Here is a 15514-nt window from a genome sequence, read left to right on the forward strand (position 1 = left end):
ATATGAAATCACTTTTAATGAGTATTTTATAGGTAAATAAGCTGAATTCGGTCAAAAGTTTGTCCAGAAAAAAATTCATTAAAAATGTACCGAAAAAATCGCACGTTTTTTTTCTTCAAGATGCAAAATCCGTGACAACTATTTCTTATTTTAAATTTAATTTTAACAGTTTTTTGGATGAATATCGTTATATTTGCTTGAATTAAAGCAAAAAGTACAAAAATAATGGTTTCAATGGTTATATTTTAAAATAGTGAAAAAATTCTCAAAATGTTTTTCTCTGGCCGAGAAACGTCGATTTTGAAAATGTTATTAAAAATCGAGGTTCATTTTTATTTATTGATCAATCGAAATGAAATCACTTTTAGTGAGTATTTTATCGGTAATTAATTTGAATTCGGTCAAATTACTATTTTAAAATATAACCACTGAAACCACAATTTTTGTACTTTTTGCTTTAATTCAAGCAAATATAACGATATTCATTCAAAAAACTGTTCAAATTCAATTTTCAATAAGAAATCATTGTCACGGATTTTGCATCTTGAAGAAAAAAAACATGGCATTTTTTCGGTACACTTTTTAATGCATTTTTTTCTGGACAAATATTTGACCGAATTCAAATTAATTACCTATAAAATACTCACTAAAAGTGATTTCATTTCGATTGATCAATAAATAAAAATGAACCTCGATTTTTAATAACATTTTCAAAATCGACGTTTCTTGGCCAGAGAAAAACATTTTGAGAATTTTTTCACTATTTTAAAATATAACCATTGAAACCATTATTTTTGTACTTGTTGCTTTAATTCAAGCAAATATAACGATATTCATCCAAAAAACTGTTAAAATTCAATTTAAAATAAGAAATAGTTGTCACGGATTTTGTATCTTGAAGAAAAAAAACATGCGATTTTTTCGGTACACATTTTAATGAATTTTTTTCTGGACAAATTTTTGACCGAATTCAGCTTATTTACCTATAAAATACTCATTAAAAGTGATTTCATATCGATTGATCAATAAATAAAAATGTACCTTTATTTTTAATAACATTTTCATAATCGACGTTTCTCGGCCAGAGAAGCACATTTTGAGAATTTTTTCACTATTTTAAAATATTACCACTGAAACCACTATTTTTGTACTTTTTGCTTTAATTCAAGCAAATATAACGATATTCATTCAAAAAACTGTTCAAATTCAATTTTCATTAAGAAATCGTTGTCACGGATTTTGCATCTTGAAGAAAAAAAACATGCGATTTTTTCGGTACACTTTTTAATGCATTTTTTTCTGGACAAATATTTGACCGAATTCAAATTAATTACCTATAAAATACTCACTAAAAGTGATTTCATTTCGATTGATCAATAAATAAAAATGAACCTCGATTTTTAATAACATTTTCAAAATCGACGTTTCTCGGCCAGAGAAAAACATTTTGAGAATTTTTTCACTATTTTAAAATATAACCATTGAAACCATTATTTTTGTACTTTTTGATTTAATTCAAGCAAATATAACGATATTCATCGAAAAAACTGTTAAAATTCAATTTAAAATAAGAAATAGTTGTCACGGATTTTGAATCTTGAAGAAAAAAAAACATGCGATTTTTTCGGTACACTTTTTAATGAATTTTTTTCTGGACAAATTTTTGACCGAATTCAGCTTATTTACCTATAAAATACTCATTAAAAGTGATTTCATATCGATTGATCAATAAATAAAAATGTACCTTTATTTTTAATAACATTTTCAAAATCGACGTTTCTCGGCCAGAGAAGCACATTTTGAGAATTTTTTCACTATTTTAAAATATAACCACTGAAACCACTTTTTTTGTACTTTTTGCTTTAATTCAAGCAAATATAACGATATTCATTCAAAAAACTGTTCAAATTCAATTTTCAATAAGAAATCGTTGTCACGGATTTTGCATCTTGAAGAAAAAAAACATGCGATTTTTTCGGTACACTTTTTAATGCATTTTTTTCTGGACAAATATTTGACCGAATTCAAATTAATTACCTATAAAATACTCACTAAAAGTGATTTCATTTCGATTGATCAATAAATAAAAATGAACCTCGATTTTTAATAACATTTTCAAAATCGACGTTTCTCGGCCAGAGAAAAACATTTTGAGGATTTTTTCACTATTTTAAAATATAACCATTGAAACCATTATTTTTGTACTTTTTGCTTTAATTCAAGCAAATATAACGATATTCATCGAAAAAACTGTTAAAATTCAATTTAAAATAAGAAATAGTTGTCACGGATTTTGAATCTTGAAGAAAAAAAACATGCGATTTTTTCGGTACACTTTTTAATGAATTTTTTTCTGGACAAATTTTTGACCGAATTCAGCTTATTTACCTATAAAATACTCATTAAAAGTGATTTCATATCGATTGATCAATAAATAAAAATGTACCTTTATTTTTAATAACAATTTCAAAATCGACGTTTCTCGGCCAGAGAAGCACATTTTGAGAATTTTTTCACTATTTTAAAATATAACCACTGAAACCATTATTTTTGTACTTTTTGCTTTAATTCAAGCAAATATAACGATATTCATCCAGACGAGCACCGGTGTATTCAGCGTGATATGGCCGTTACCGAGAGTGCTAGTTAATAAATCGAATTTAATTAACCTTAATATTTATAAAACAATAACAAAAAGAAGATATGTTTAATGTTAATCGAAAGAACAAGGTCAAGTAATTAAGCAATACGTGAAAAAACAAACCCCTCCATAGAAAATGCACTAGACTATAAATTTGCAGGCCTATAACTCTGTGTCTACTAGAGATACCGGGATGTCCTTAGGATATGTTATAGTCCAATTTGTCCCCCATCTAACAATACTAAAAACTTTGGGCTACGACAAACAGGGGCCGAGTACTTAAGCAAAACGTAAAGAAACAAACCCCCTCCATAGGAAATGAGTTAGACTATACTTTGCAGGCTCGTAACTCTGTTTCTACTGGAGATACGGGGATGTCCTTTGAGTATGTTATAGTCCAATTTGTCCCCCATCTAACCATACTAAAAATATTGAGCTACGACAAACAGGGGCCGAGTAATTAAGCTAAACGTAAACAAACATCCCGTCCATAGGAAATGCATTAGACTATACTTTGCAGGCCTATAACTCTGTGTCTACTAGAGATACGGGGATGTCCTTAGGATATGTTATAGTCCAAATTGTCCTTCATCTAAACATACTAAAAACTTTGGGCTACGACAAACAGGGGCCGAGTAATTAAGCAAAACGTAAACAAACAACCCCTCCATAGGAAATGCATTAGACTATAATTTGCAGGCTCGTAACTCTGTTTCTACTGGAGATACGGGGATGTCCTTTGAGTATGTTTTAGTCCAATTTGCCCCCCATCTAACCATACTAAAAACATTGAGCTACGACAAACAGGGGCCGAGATATTAAGCAAAATGTTCGTCAACTTTGGTATCGTCTCACTTATTTTTATTATGTTACTTATGATTTTTGCACTAAACTTTGGAGGCTCATATCTCTTGTTCTACAAGAGATACTGGGATCTCCTTTGGATATGTTATAGTACTCTTTGCTCCCCATACAAGGATACTTTAAACTTGAGGCTACCTCAATATCGTCGTCAACTTATTTTTTGTCTCACTTATTGTTAGAAGGTTACTTTTGGTTTTTGAAAATAAACTTTGCAGGCTCGTAACTCTGTTTCTACTGGAGATACGGGGATGTCCTTTGAGTATGTTATACACCAATTTGTCCCCCATCTAGCCATACTAAGAATTAGGGCTACGACAAACAGTAGTCGAGTAATTAAGCTAATCGTAAACAAACAAACCCCTCCGTAGGAAATACATTAGACTAAATTCTGGAGGCTCGCCACTCTGGTTCTACCAGAGATACGGGGATGTAAATAATGTCACCTTGACACAAATGTTCGGATAATTATAAAGGTCTTTGCATGTTCCAAGCAAAAAAAAAACTCATGGGATTTAAAAGGGGAAATAAAAGTGAAAAAGCCAACGGCACGCAGAGTTTCCAAGTACTGACTGCGCTCGACGCTGCTTAACTTCGGTGATCGGACGAGAACCGGTGTTTTCAGCGTGATATGGCAGTTGCCGAGAGTGCTAGATAATAATTCGAATTTAAATTAAGTGAGACAAATTAACCATCATCTTTTTAAAACAATAACAAAAAGAAAATATGTTTGCTTTTTTCATATCTATTGGAATTTAAAAGAGGAAAAAAAAGTGAAAAAGCCAACGGCACGCAGTGTTCCTAAGTGGTCTCCCTCCCAAGTACTGACTGCGCTCGACGCTGCTTAACTTCGGTGATCCGACGAGAACCGGTGTTTTCAGCGCGATATGGCCGTTGCCGAGAGTGCTAGATAATAATTCGAATTTAAATTAAGTGAGACAAATTGACCATCTTTTTAAAACAATAACAAAAAGAAAATATGTTTGCTTTTTTCATATCTATAGGAATTTAAAAGAGGAAAAAAATTTGAAAAAGCCAACGGCACGCAGTGTTCCTAAGTGGTCTCCCTCCCAAGTACTGACTGGGCTCGACGCTGCTTAACTTCGGTGATCGGACGAGAAACGGTGTTTTCGGCGTGATATGGCCGTTGCCGAGAGTGCTATTTAATAATTTGAATTTAATTAACCTTCATCTTTATAAATCAATAAGAAAAAGAAGATATGTTTGCTTTTTTCATATCTGATGGAATTTAAAAGAGGAAATAAAAGTGAAAATGCCAACGCCACGCAAAGTTTCCAAGTACTGACTGCGCTCGACGCTGCTTAACTTCGGTGATCGGACGAGAACCGGTGTTTTCAGCGTGATATGGCCGTTGCCGAGAGTACTATTTAATAATTCGAATTTAAATTAAGTGAGACAAATTAACCTTCATCTTTTTAAAACAATAACAAAAAGAAAATATGTTGGCTTTTTTCATATCTATTGGAATTTAAAAGAGGAAAAAAAAGTGAAAAAGCCAACGGCACGCAGTGTTCCTAAGTGGTCTCCCTCCCAAGTACTGACTGCGCTCGACGCTGCTTAACTTCGGTGATCCGACGAGAACCGGTGTTTTCAGCGTGATATGGCCGTTGCCGAGAGTGCTATTTAATAATTCGAATTTAAATTATGTGAGACAAATTAACCTTCATCTTCTTAAAACAATAACAAAAAGAAAATATGTTGGCTTTTTTCATATCTATTGGAATTTAAAAGAGGAAAAAAAAGTGAAAAAGCCAACGGCACGCAGTGTTCCTAAGTGGTCTCCCTCCCAAGTACTGACTGCGCTCGACGCTGCTTAACTTCGGTGATCCGACGAGAACCGGTGTTTTCAGCGCGATATGGCCGTTGCCGAGAGTGCTAGATAATAATTCGAATTTAAATTAAGTGAGACAAATTGACCATCTTTTTAAAACAATAACAAAAAGAAAATATGTTTGCTTTTTTCATATCTATAGGAATTTAAAAGAGGAAAAAAATTTGAAAAAGCCAACGGCACGCAGTGTTCCTAAGTGGTCTCCCTCCCAAGTACTGACTGGGCTCGACGCTGCTTAACTTCGGTGATCGGACGAGAAACGGTGTTTTCGGCGTGATATGGCCCTTGCCGAGAGTGCTATTTAATAATTTGAATTTAATTAACCTTCATCTTTATAAATCAATAAGAAAAAGAAGATATGTTTGCTTTTTTCATATCTGATGGAATTTAAAAGAGGAAATAAAAGTGAAAATGCCAACGCCACGCAAAGTTTCCAAGTACTGACTGCGCTCGACGCTGCTTAACTTCGGTGATCGGACGAGAACCGGTGTTTTCAGCGTGATATGGCCGTTGCCGAGAGTACTATTTAATAATTCGAATTTAAATTAAGTGAGACAAATTAACCTTCATCTTTTTAAAACAATAACAAAAAGAAAATATGTTGGCTTTTTTCATATCTATTGGAATTTAAAAGAGGAAAAAAAAGTGAAAAAGCCAACGGCACGCAGTGTTCCTAAGTGGTCTCCCTCCCAAGTACTGACTGCGCTCGACGCTGCTTAACTTCGGTGATCCGACGAGAACCGGTGTTTTCAGCGCGATATGGCCGTTGCCGAGAGTGCCCAATACACTTTGTGAGAGCAATAGCTTTTGGATGACTAGTCAAATACAGCGTTGGTTTCGAAAATCTTCCATCGTTGTTTGTCGCTTGGGATGACTGGCCTTTTCACTTTCTTCTAATCTTGAAAATTCTCCAATGTGTTTAAACTGAAGATGTTTCCGCATACTTGACGTATTCCCAGCTCTTGAATTTATGAACATGTGGCAAATTTGACCATCAATTCTTATCTCAAAGAAGAAGAAATTTTCGAGTTTCTAGAATTTCGCTCCTCTTGTTACCACTTCCACTTGCTGCTTCGTCTATCTCTTGACTATCTTGTAAAATCTGTTGTAACCGTTAAGTTTAAAATGTAGGAAAGGGGCCAAATTTCACGGTACACAAAGAAATTAACAAGTTCCCAGATTCCCGTTTAAAGGACTAATTGTCCATGACTATTAAATTATAATTACCAGATGATCCATTCGAGGGAAAGAAACGCAATAAAAATGTGGCAGCGAACATACTTTGGTCTTTAATAGCAAAACGTGTCGGGATACATTTAAGACGAGAGAGCAAGAGACGCTTTCAAAAACAGGTGATAATTTATGTCCAGTTCATGACCCCCAGGCTTTGGTCTTTTCCTCATGACTATCTCACGTTTCCATCCTTTACGAAAAGGATTTACAAATCGCAAAGGATTTACAGGAATTGGGTTGGACTATTCATTATCGTCTTCTTCGGATTCAGAGGGCGAACTAGAATCGTCAATGTGGGAGAGAGGAGAGGGTGGAGGGAGTGAATCTTGATTTGTGACAGGATAGCTCCTAGTCCGGCGTCACTAGCATCCGTGGTTAGGCTACAGGGCAGCTTGGGGTTGTAAGCCGCTAAAGGAGGTGCCATGGATATCGCATTCTTGATGGCCTGGAACGCTTTCTGCTGTTCTTTCTTACACTGGTACGGAACGTCTTTCTTTTTAAGATGATTTAACGGGGCAACGATCTTGGAATACTGCAGTGTGAATCGAGAGTGCCATTCCGCCATGCCTAGAAATCTTTGGATTTCTTTCATGTTCTTTGGGATTGGAAAGTCTGTAATAGCTCTAGTATAGAAGGATCAATGTGAATCACACGTTCAATTGTAATATGCCCTAACACAGTCGCTTCGCTTTGCGCAAAGCTCGCCCCCGTACGGAAATTCTCTAAGTATTTTCTATAGAATCGTATAGAACCCTATGGAACATCGTTCAAGTTTTATAAAGTAAAATTTTTCTATAGGCCTATCTATAAAGTTTTTAAAGAGTAGATTGTAAGTTCTTTTTTGGTTTTTGATTACTTAAATATTTTATAGGATTTTTATAATTATTCTAAGAGTCTTCAATGGAAGAACAAAAATAGGCTTAATTAGGCCTACTGCCACATTTAATTTCTAACTTCGGTAAAAAAATTACGTTCTTTTCGCACGCGGTATATGCTTATGTGATGGAAGTAAGCATTTTCTGTAAAAACCAATTTTTGGATTATAGTTTAATAATTTATTTATTTTTTTTTAATTCTAATCATGGCAACATCATTTTGCGGAACTGAATTTTATGAATTATATTGCCTAGTCACATTCGATTACATTTGGGAAATTAGCAACCAACATTTCACCATTATTATTGTCTAATAAAATCAACTTTTCCACAATTAAACCCTTTATAGAATAGGCTATTACTTTTTTGGATATCGTAAGACGGTGACAAATTCTATCTAAAATATGAGAAGCATGCCCACGTTTTTTAAGTTTCGTAGCAAGGATAAAACTATCTCTTTCGCAAAACATGCATCAGCGCAACCACATCTCTTAACACTAACGAAACTTTCGACTAAACCATAAACTCCATCATTAAACTGAACTCCACAATTGTTTCTGTTAGATGTGCATTTTGTGGAAAAAGTTAGTCCACTTATAGTTACTTTATCATAGCTAAATATTAAGGCTGAAGAAATATCCTTGTTTATCTCTGATTCAATGGGTAACTTCTGCTTTTCATTTAATTTGGACCTCCTAGGGAGTGAATGAGCGAAACTATTGCTTTCGATGGTAGTTATTTTTTCAGATAGGGGTAACCTCTTAGAAGTTCAAGTAAATAATCTTCAATACAATGGTTGCATGTGAATGCGTCTTCAGAAAGCTGCCTTATTTTACGAAGAATTATATACTTTTCAGCTATTTGAATAGGGACTTTCTGCGTTCCATGAAAGAGGGTCATAAGTTTTCCATTCATGTTTTCAAATTGGAAACACGAAACGAACCAGAGGGGTCCCCAATTTTTGGCAGTATCTGTTAGATGTAAAAGAAGGTGTATATTGTACGTCATATTTTCTTGTCCATATAATTTCTCAAATTTCTTAACGAAAAGCTCTAAATAATGGCTTGCTTCATCCACCATCGCTAAAGTTAATTTAAATGAAAGTAAAAGATTTACTCCCAGTACCAAGTTAAGCCAGTGCTTGTAGAATTTTTCAGGTAAATGCCCTTTCAAAACATGCGGGGAATAAAAGAGTAGCCAAGATCGCCACTCATTTGCCTTCCATTGTTTTCTTTCAGTAATAGACCTTGGCAATCGACTAATTTCATTGGGTGGTTTTATGGTTAAGAGAGTCTTATCTAAAGTCTCGATAATTCTGCCCATATAGTAAGGTTCTTTGTAATTGCAAGTATCAAACCACAAACCAGCAATCGCTTTCACAACACCTTGGCATACGCAGTGCATGTAATCAACAGAAAACCTTTTCACGATATCGAAATATGATAGTAACATTAAAATTGAAAAACCCTTTACTCCATTAACACGCGTCTTATTTTGAATTGAGTCTCTTGCGTCTCTTGCCATTTTTTGGGCATCCCTGCTTGAAACATTCCGTTTAAATTCGTAAATTCGGCTTTGTCCATTTCCCCTTTTTATAGATGTTCCTTCGTGAAGGCACCAATTGCATCCATATTTACCATTGAATTGAGTTCTGTTTTGTAATGTACAACGAGCAACGGAGTCACAACAACAAGCTCCTGGAAACACTTTCACGGTTATTCTTGTCTCGTTGTGGATATAGGAAAAACCGATCTTCGACAAACTGTTCATTTCATCTACAAAGGATTTGAGAAAAGAGTTCATTTTCGGTTTTTCACAACCGAACCAAAGAGCAGCGAGTTGAACAGTAGTATTCTCTAATTCGTTAACAGTGTATAGCAAAGGCCAAATGGAGTATCCTGATGAATGGAAAACTGGTACACCATCTGTGTTCCATGTTATTGATAAATCGTACTGTCCCATTGGTAAACTTCTATGAGCGCTCCCCTTGTTAAAAAGTGGTTCTCTATTAGATTTAATGGTTTGAGCTCCTCTATCGTGTTCTTGAAGTAAAGTTCGTATTTGATCCTCAACAGAAAAAACTAAAAAATAATTCCTTTTTCCAAAGCCGATTCCACGCAGTTATAGGTTTCACAGTGCTTGCAAAACGCGCTTGCTAGTCCAATATAGGAATTACATTTTGTATTTTTGCAATATGCATGGAAAGTATAGTTCGATTTTGCTCCCTCAAAATGTTTATAAAATTGAAAGAGTGTACGAGGAAATTTGGAGTTTTCCGGTAAAACAAATGAGAGAAGTTTCAGAAGAGACGCTGTAGACTCCTTACACAGCTTGAAACGAATTATGTGAGCCATAACTAATATTAAAAATTGTTTTAAATTAACTGCAGAGTCGGGATATCCTTTAAATTTAGCAAAGGAAGAAACTATTAATTTTATACTAAATTACAGTCATAAAGCGCAATTACTTACGAGGTCTGAAGAAAAAATACCGTCATTTTCTTCCAAATTATTCTCATCTGTAATCTAATATTATACAAAATTAAAGAAATTATAGTAAACTTTAAAATCCAGGGATCACATTCCGTTACATAAAACACCACCTTATTACACTATAGAGCTATGTCAGATTAGGTAATGGTACGTCACCAATGCTATTTGCCCGCCGGGCCTGCCCTATACTGTCAAAGGCAGCCATTTTTCGTAGCAGACGAAATAGCTCTATAGTTTCGGTACATTATAGTAACATTACTGAATAGTTCTAGTCGAAATCCCCATATGTTAGATTTTGTTAACGCTTTGGATGTTATTTTACCAATCAAAAATAATTGTCAGGCCTTTCCTTTCTCCCATTAGTTTATTTAATGAATTTATAATAACTAATAAACTTACATCATTTGTCTCTGTGTTAAAACTATGTTCTTCCCAAGGCAAAGTTGAATCAGTCGATCCAGAATGAGTTGAAGATGTGGAGGGCATATTCGAAGTGGCATCATCATCCTTCGTTCCGTTCGTTAATTCTTCATTTGATATATCATTTTCATCCTCAAAGCTATCTTCCATATCATTAAATCGTCTTTTTTAGCTTCATTTTCAGTGGCAATTCTCATTTCGTTAAGATCGTCATAACTCGAAAAGGAATCATCCTCAATGTTTTTTGGTCCCAAAGTTGAAACATCTAACGCAGCTTCTGCATCATCTTCAATATAATTGATATTTTGTTGGCGAAACCTATACTCTGTTCGCCTAGGAATTCCAGATTTCTCTTCAGGGTTCCATAAATATCTTTTGTATGACATAATTGTTCCTGGTTTTAGGTTTCAAAAATCAAAACTATTTGTAAAAAAAACCCTGGGTCTTTTTAGGCCTTAAACCTAGGCCTGGTTTTACAACTGGTTGACCAGCTTGAACAGCCTACATTATTAATTTAGTATACTAAGTTCTCAGAGAAAATTAAATTTCAAATTACATACTCTGATGACTTGTGGTTTTCCAGGCAGGTAACATATGAGTGACCCTAATTTCAATTAAACTAAAGGGCAACCTGAACTAAGTTCAAAAAAGAAAAACAATCCAGCTAGCAGACGATACTGACAAATAGTTTTTTCTATTGGCGCCGGTAGCGAAAAAAAAAATACATTATCGACTAGTGGCAGTGCCCGTAAAATCGCACAGTATATAAACCTGCTTCTGCCTGTTCGATGCCTAGCCCTCCGTATATAGAATTTTCTCTCACGGTTTTGCCCGAGCGAGTTAGGCGCGCCTGTGGTTTTTTCCATTATTCAAAGTTTTGAAACTGGAGTAAAGTGGAAAAACACTGCAGAGGTGCGAGAGCGCGCGAGTAACGACAACGACTCGGACCTTCACTTTCTATTTTCTATCGCGTAGTGCGGGGACCTTTTTCAAATTCTGTTTGAAATCAACACGTCTTTTTAATTTTGGATCTTTATTTAAGGTAAGTTATTTTTTTGGATTATGTTTCTAAGTTAAATTGAGTTAGTTCTTATTACTCCTCAGTAACACTTAGCAAAACTTTAGTTTAGTAGAGTTACGGCAGCTCCCTACATTACACTTTATTGATCTCTATAGCGAATTAGCTTGGGGTGCCATTACTCTGTAAACCAGTAGCATGTAGTTATAATTAGTTTTGCATACATTAATTATTGTTATTATCTAAGATTTTAATGTATTGTGAGAATAATTTCAGTTTTAAAGATTAGCGTAAACAGCCTAAGGGAAGGGGGTGCCATTACACTATTTATGGCAACGTGGTCATATCTCCTACCTCAGTTTTATCCCATGTTTACCCCCCCCCCCCAAGGTTTTTATAGAGCCTTCGTCCCTACCAAGGGCGTGCAGTATCCTGTACTCCTTTTACAAACCCTCCGTCCCCCGAATGAGAAGCATTGCGCGCCCCGTGAAATTCCTCTTTTCACCGGTCACTACTCCCTAGGCTCTGAGCACATGGAAACGTCTTACCCTTCTATCCCTTACCTTATTTTCCTTTCCCTCCCGAAAGCAAACAGTATCCACTCTTAAAAACTTGCGTTCAAAGAGAGGAACTAACAGTCTCTCCCCCCCCCTTTCACCGATATTACTCTAGTCTTTTCTGCAAAAACAAACTTAAAAATTCCGCTGGGCTCGCTCGATCGTGCTAGGGTATACATAGATAACTAGATTAGATTTAATAATTTTAATAAGTCATTACTGAGACTTAATAAATGTTATGCATAATTAAACTTTTTAATTATACCTATCATACTTTTGAAATATAAAACCGATTACTGAAAAAAAAATCATTTAACTATCTAGCTAAAGCCATGTCAAAAAGTAGAAAACCCCAACAATATGCTTTAGTCAAATGGATTAATGATAACATTTGGGATGTTCTTAAATTTGATCAGTGCTTTAAGCACAATAAATCATTGCGAAAAGATATTTCAGAAAATGTACATAACTACATAGGCCGTACATTTGACTTTTTTTGGAAAGAAGGGGAGGAGTTTTCTCCTGGGTTTCTCCGGATATGGCAAGTTTTTTAAAACTTTATAAACTACTTCATTTTCAAGCTTTACTGACTGATGATTATTTGATGCGTTTCTAGGGGATCAAGATGATATGGAGTCTAAAAGAACTAGTCTGTATGAGGATTATTGCCGCTTAAATGGGAAGGATGTCCCACAAGAGGATAGAAGTATTTTGCATTCTGTATCTGGCCCAACATCGGTATGTATATAGTTTACTTATATAGTTTACCACATGCCGCCAAAATGGCGGCATGTGGTTGAGGGAATTGACCCAAATTGGCAAGTCCTTTTTCTGATACCAGACTTTGCCTTCCCTTATTATTATTATTGTTGATGAGGAGGGTACGCGCCCTAGCACCGATGCCAAAGGCATATTGTGCATCCTCGTAATCAGGCCTTGAATAGGCCTGTAGCTGCAGCGTAGCTAAGAATTCGCTCCACCGTGAGAGAGGAGACCCTCGAGGGTTCCAGGGTGTGTGAATCAAAATATTCTAATCTAAGCGAGGCGAAGTAGTCGCACTCGCAAAGTACGTGGGCGGATGTTTCTTCCATCTCCTGACACGACCTACAGAGAGGGTCGTCGGCAAAACCCATCAGATGGAGGTGCCTATTAAGCCGGCAATGCCCGGTCAAAAGACCGGTGGCCAGCCTAATATCCCATCTGCCGAGCGAAATTAGGTCCCTAGCACGAGACCTGCAGGGACCATCGACAAACAACTTTGTCTGTCTCTGGCCCTCCATGCTGTGCCAGAGCTGATTTTGTATGACAGTCAACCTGTCATGCAGACACCGTTTGACGTGCCTGTAGGGGATGGGGACGGCCGGCTCCGGCCCCAAGAGCTTGGCCTCCGCACCCCTTTTCGCAAATCTATCGGCTTGCTCATTGCCATAATATCCGCTATGCCCTGGCACCCAGTACAGCAGAACCCTGTTGCAGGATGCCAGTCGCGCTAGCAGGTCGAGGCAGCTACGCACCAGTTGAGAAGAAATCTGACACTGGTTCAGAGCGTTCAGGGCAGCCTGACTGTCAGAATAAATTCTCACAGTCCGTCCGGTATACCCTTTGTTAATACAGTAATCTGCGCAATAACAGATCGCGGCAATTTCAGCCTGGAACACACTAGCGAAGGTGCCCAGGCAAGCAGAAAAGCCGACCCTTGTGGTTTGACAGTAATAGCCGGCGCCAGCGCCGGAATCAGTCTTGGAGCCATCGGTGAACCAAATGGTTTCACCCCCAGTGCCAAGAGGCAGCAGGTTGCCTTCCCTTAATATGTGTATGTATTAGTGAATACATTTATAATATACAGGGGGATCCAAAGACAAGCTCTCAACTTGAACTAATGGCAATTCTGGATGCATCAACCGAGAAAGAAAGTGCTTCAAAAGATTGTTCCAAGTGCCCAAGGTATAAGAGAAAGTATTTAGAAATGAAAAATGACTACAAGGAATCGAAAGAGGACTATGAAGTAAAGGAAATGAAACTTGCTAAAACCATAAAAAAATTGGAGAAGTATAAGGGTACTTATTGGTCATCTTATTCTTTGGCCTGTCACTAAAATTCGAAATTACTGGCTAAAACTTTATGTCCATTGCAGAAAAATGTTTGAAATTGGTCCAACACCCAATAAAAACACCAGTCAATCAAAACTATGTTGCTCCAGAAGATAATGATTTAGAATCAACGAAAATGGTAAATAATTAATTGCAAATTTTCTAAGTGTGATAGATTATAATGGGCACAAGCAAGTATACTTTGTATCTTTCGATCGAAAGACTAAGCTTACTTGCCGTGCCTGTAAATATTTTTTACTATTTTTAACTATTTTGTACGAAATAATAATTACTCAATATAAATACACATTTCAATAGAAGGTTGAAATAGCTCCTAAAATTTTCGTGGACAAATCTGAGCTGTCGCTGCTTCTCCGAATGAGCAGAACATGTACAGTTTTTGCTAGAGGACTTTTCCTCATGCTATTTAAAGAAGATGAATATATAAATGCATCAATTACGGGAAGGTCTAGCAATGCGCACAAAGGTATACCCCCAAAGAAGCAGCTGAATCCCGCTAGAATCTCTGCTATAATAGGTAAGTTTCTTTAAAATCTAACATAACAGTGAAGAATGTTTTTTCAAATAAAGAACAAATCAATATTAGGTTTAACTTTGAAAAAATATCAAGGAGCGACCAGCCGCCAAGTAAAGGAGACACTTGCTAATAAAATCAAAGAACTAAATGAGGAATATAATAAAATCAGGATTTGATTTTATTATTTGTTTGAAGTTATAAAATCAGGATTTGGTTTTAATATTTATTTAAATCGATAGAACTGCTTTAACTGTAAAAACAATTTTGCTAAATTAACTTTTTCGAATTGATCAATTGAGGAATTAAGGATTTAAATTAATGAAATAAGGATTTAAGACGATTGATAAATTAAAATTGAATTTTAAAACTACTGTATTAATTCTATATCACTGCGCACGAAAATATCCTACGAAACCTATAAAAAAAGCCTACGAAACCTATAAAAATATCCTACGAAACCTATAAAAATAGCCTACGAAACCTATAAAAATATCCTACGAAACCTATAAAAATATCCTACGAAACCTATAAAAATATCCTACGAAACCTATAAAAATATCCTACGAAACCTATAAAAATATCCTACGAAACCTATAAAAATATCATACGAAACCTATAAAAATATTTTACGAAACCTATAAAAATGTCATACAAAACCTATAAAATTATCATACGAAAACTATAAAAATATTATATGAAACCTATAAAAATATCATACGAAACCTATAAAAATATTTTACGAAACCTATAAAAATGTCATACAAAACCTATAAAATTATCATACGAAAACTATAAAAATATTATATGAAACCTATAAAAGTACCTTAGCTATGGTTTTTAAAGATCTTATAAATTTTATGCAAATATTCTGAGAGAGCGGTAGCTCTCTTAGATAAGACTTCATACTGCTCTTAATGTATAAGGAGGGTTTTTTGGT

General features: G+C 35.4%; 2 protein-coding genes, 1 long non-coding RNA gene, 4 other non-coding genes and 3 pseudogenes across 7 annotated transcripts; 1 reads left to right on the forward strand and 9 right to left on the reverse strand.

The window, feature by feature from the left end:
• Positions 1–4042: 4042 nt before the first annotated feature.
• LOC149716362 (5S ribosomal RNA) lies at positions 4043–4145 on the reverse strand (annotated as a pseudogene).
• A 137-nt stretch (positions 4146–4282) lies between these two features.
• LOC149716363 (5S ribosomal RNA) lies at positions 4283–4401 on the reverse strand. The gene has a single exon (XR_016373650.1). It is a non-coding gene; the product is annotated as a 5S ribosomal RNA (ribosomal RNA).
• A 134-nt stretch (positions 4402–4535) lies between these two features.
• Positions 4536–4654, reverse strand: LOC149716364 (5S ribosomal RNA; annotated as a pseudogene).
• A 362-nt stretch (positions 4655–5016) lies between these two features.
• On the reverse strand, positions 5017–5135 carry LOC149716365 (5S ribosomal RNA). The gene has a single exon (XR_016374081.1). It is a non-coding gene; the product is annotated as a 5S ribosomal RNA (ribosomal RNA).
• Positions 5136–5272: 137 nt separating this feature from the next.
• LOC149716366 (5S ribosomal RNA) lies at positions 5273–5391 on the reverse strand. Its single transcript, XR_016373651.1, has one exon. It is a non-coding gene; the product is annotated as a 5S ribosomal RNA (ribosomal RNA).
• A 134-nt stretch (positions 5392–5525) lies between these two features.
• On the reverse strand, positions 5526–5644 carry LOC149716367 (5S ribosomal RNA; annotated as a pseudogene).
• Positions 5645–6006: 362 nt separating this feature from the next.
• LOC149716368 (5S ribosomal RNA) lies at positions 6007–6125 on the reverse strand. The gene has a single exon (XR_016373652.1). It is a non-coding gene; the product is annotated as a 5S ribosomal RNA (ribosomal RNA).
• A 1489-nt stretch (positions 6126–7614) lies between these two features.
• Positions 7615–9771, reverse strand: LOC149716369 (uncharacterized). Its single transcript, XM_089844847.1, has one exon. The coding sequence runs from the start codon at positions 9422–9424 to the stop codon at positions 8198–8200; it is 1227 nt and encodes a 408-aa protein (XP_089700973.1). The 5' UTR covers positions 9425–9771; the 3' UTR covers positions 7615–8197.
• Positions 9772–9836: 65 nt separating this feature from the next.
• Positions 9837–10761, reverse strand: LOC149716370 (uncharacterized). The gene is made up of 3 exons (XR_016370243.1): positions 10354–10761; positions 9934–9987; positions 9837–9863 (listed from the first exon to the last, which is right to left on the reverse strand). It is a non-coding gene; the product is annotated as an uncharacterized LOC149716370 (long non-coding RNA).
• Positions 10762–12570: 1809 nt separating this feature from the next.
• LOC149716371 (uncharacterized) lies at positions 12571–14946 on the forward strand. Its single transcript, XM_089843933.1, has 5 exons — positions 12571–12687; positions 13796–14006; positions 14084–14178; positions 14358–14577; positions 14647–14946. The coding sequence occupies exons 1-5, from the start codon at positions 12580–12582 to the stop codon at positions 14751–14753; spliced, it is 741 nt and encodes a 246-aa protein (XP_089700059.1). The 5' UTR covers positions 12571–12579; the 3' UTR covers positions 14754–14946.
• The last annotated feature ends 568 nt before the right edge of the window (positions 14947–15514 follow it).

Source organism: Phalangium opilio, unplaced genomic scaffold (genome assembly GCF_054372755.1).
Source record: "Phalangium opilio isolate 3A_F unplaced genomic scaffold, DU_Popi_V2 ptg000009l_1, whole genome shotgun sequence".
NCBI classification, from domain to species: Eukaryota; Metazoa; Arthropoda; class Arachnida; order Opiliones; family Phalangiidae; genus Phalangium; species Phalangium opilio.

Coding starts and splice junctions, on each gene's coding strand:
- LOC149716369 (XM_089844847.1), bottom strand. CDS start 9,424: ATGGGACAGTACGATTTATCAATAACATGGAACACAGATGGTGTACCA.
- LOC149716371 (XM_089843933.1), top strand. CDS start 12,580: ATGGAGTCTAAAAGAACTAGTCTGTATGAGGATTATTGCCGCTTAAAT. Junction 14,007..14,083: donor AAAATTGGAGAAGTATAAGG/GTACTTATTGGT, acceptor TGTCCATTGCAG/AAAAATGTTTGAAATTGGTC. Junction 14,179..14,357: donor ATTTAGAATCAACGAAAATG/GTAAATAATTAA, acceptor ACATTTCAATAG/AAGGTTGAAATAGCTCCTAA.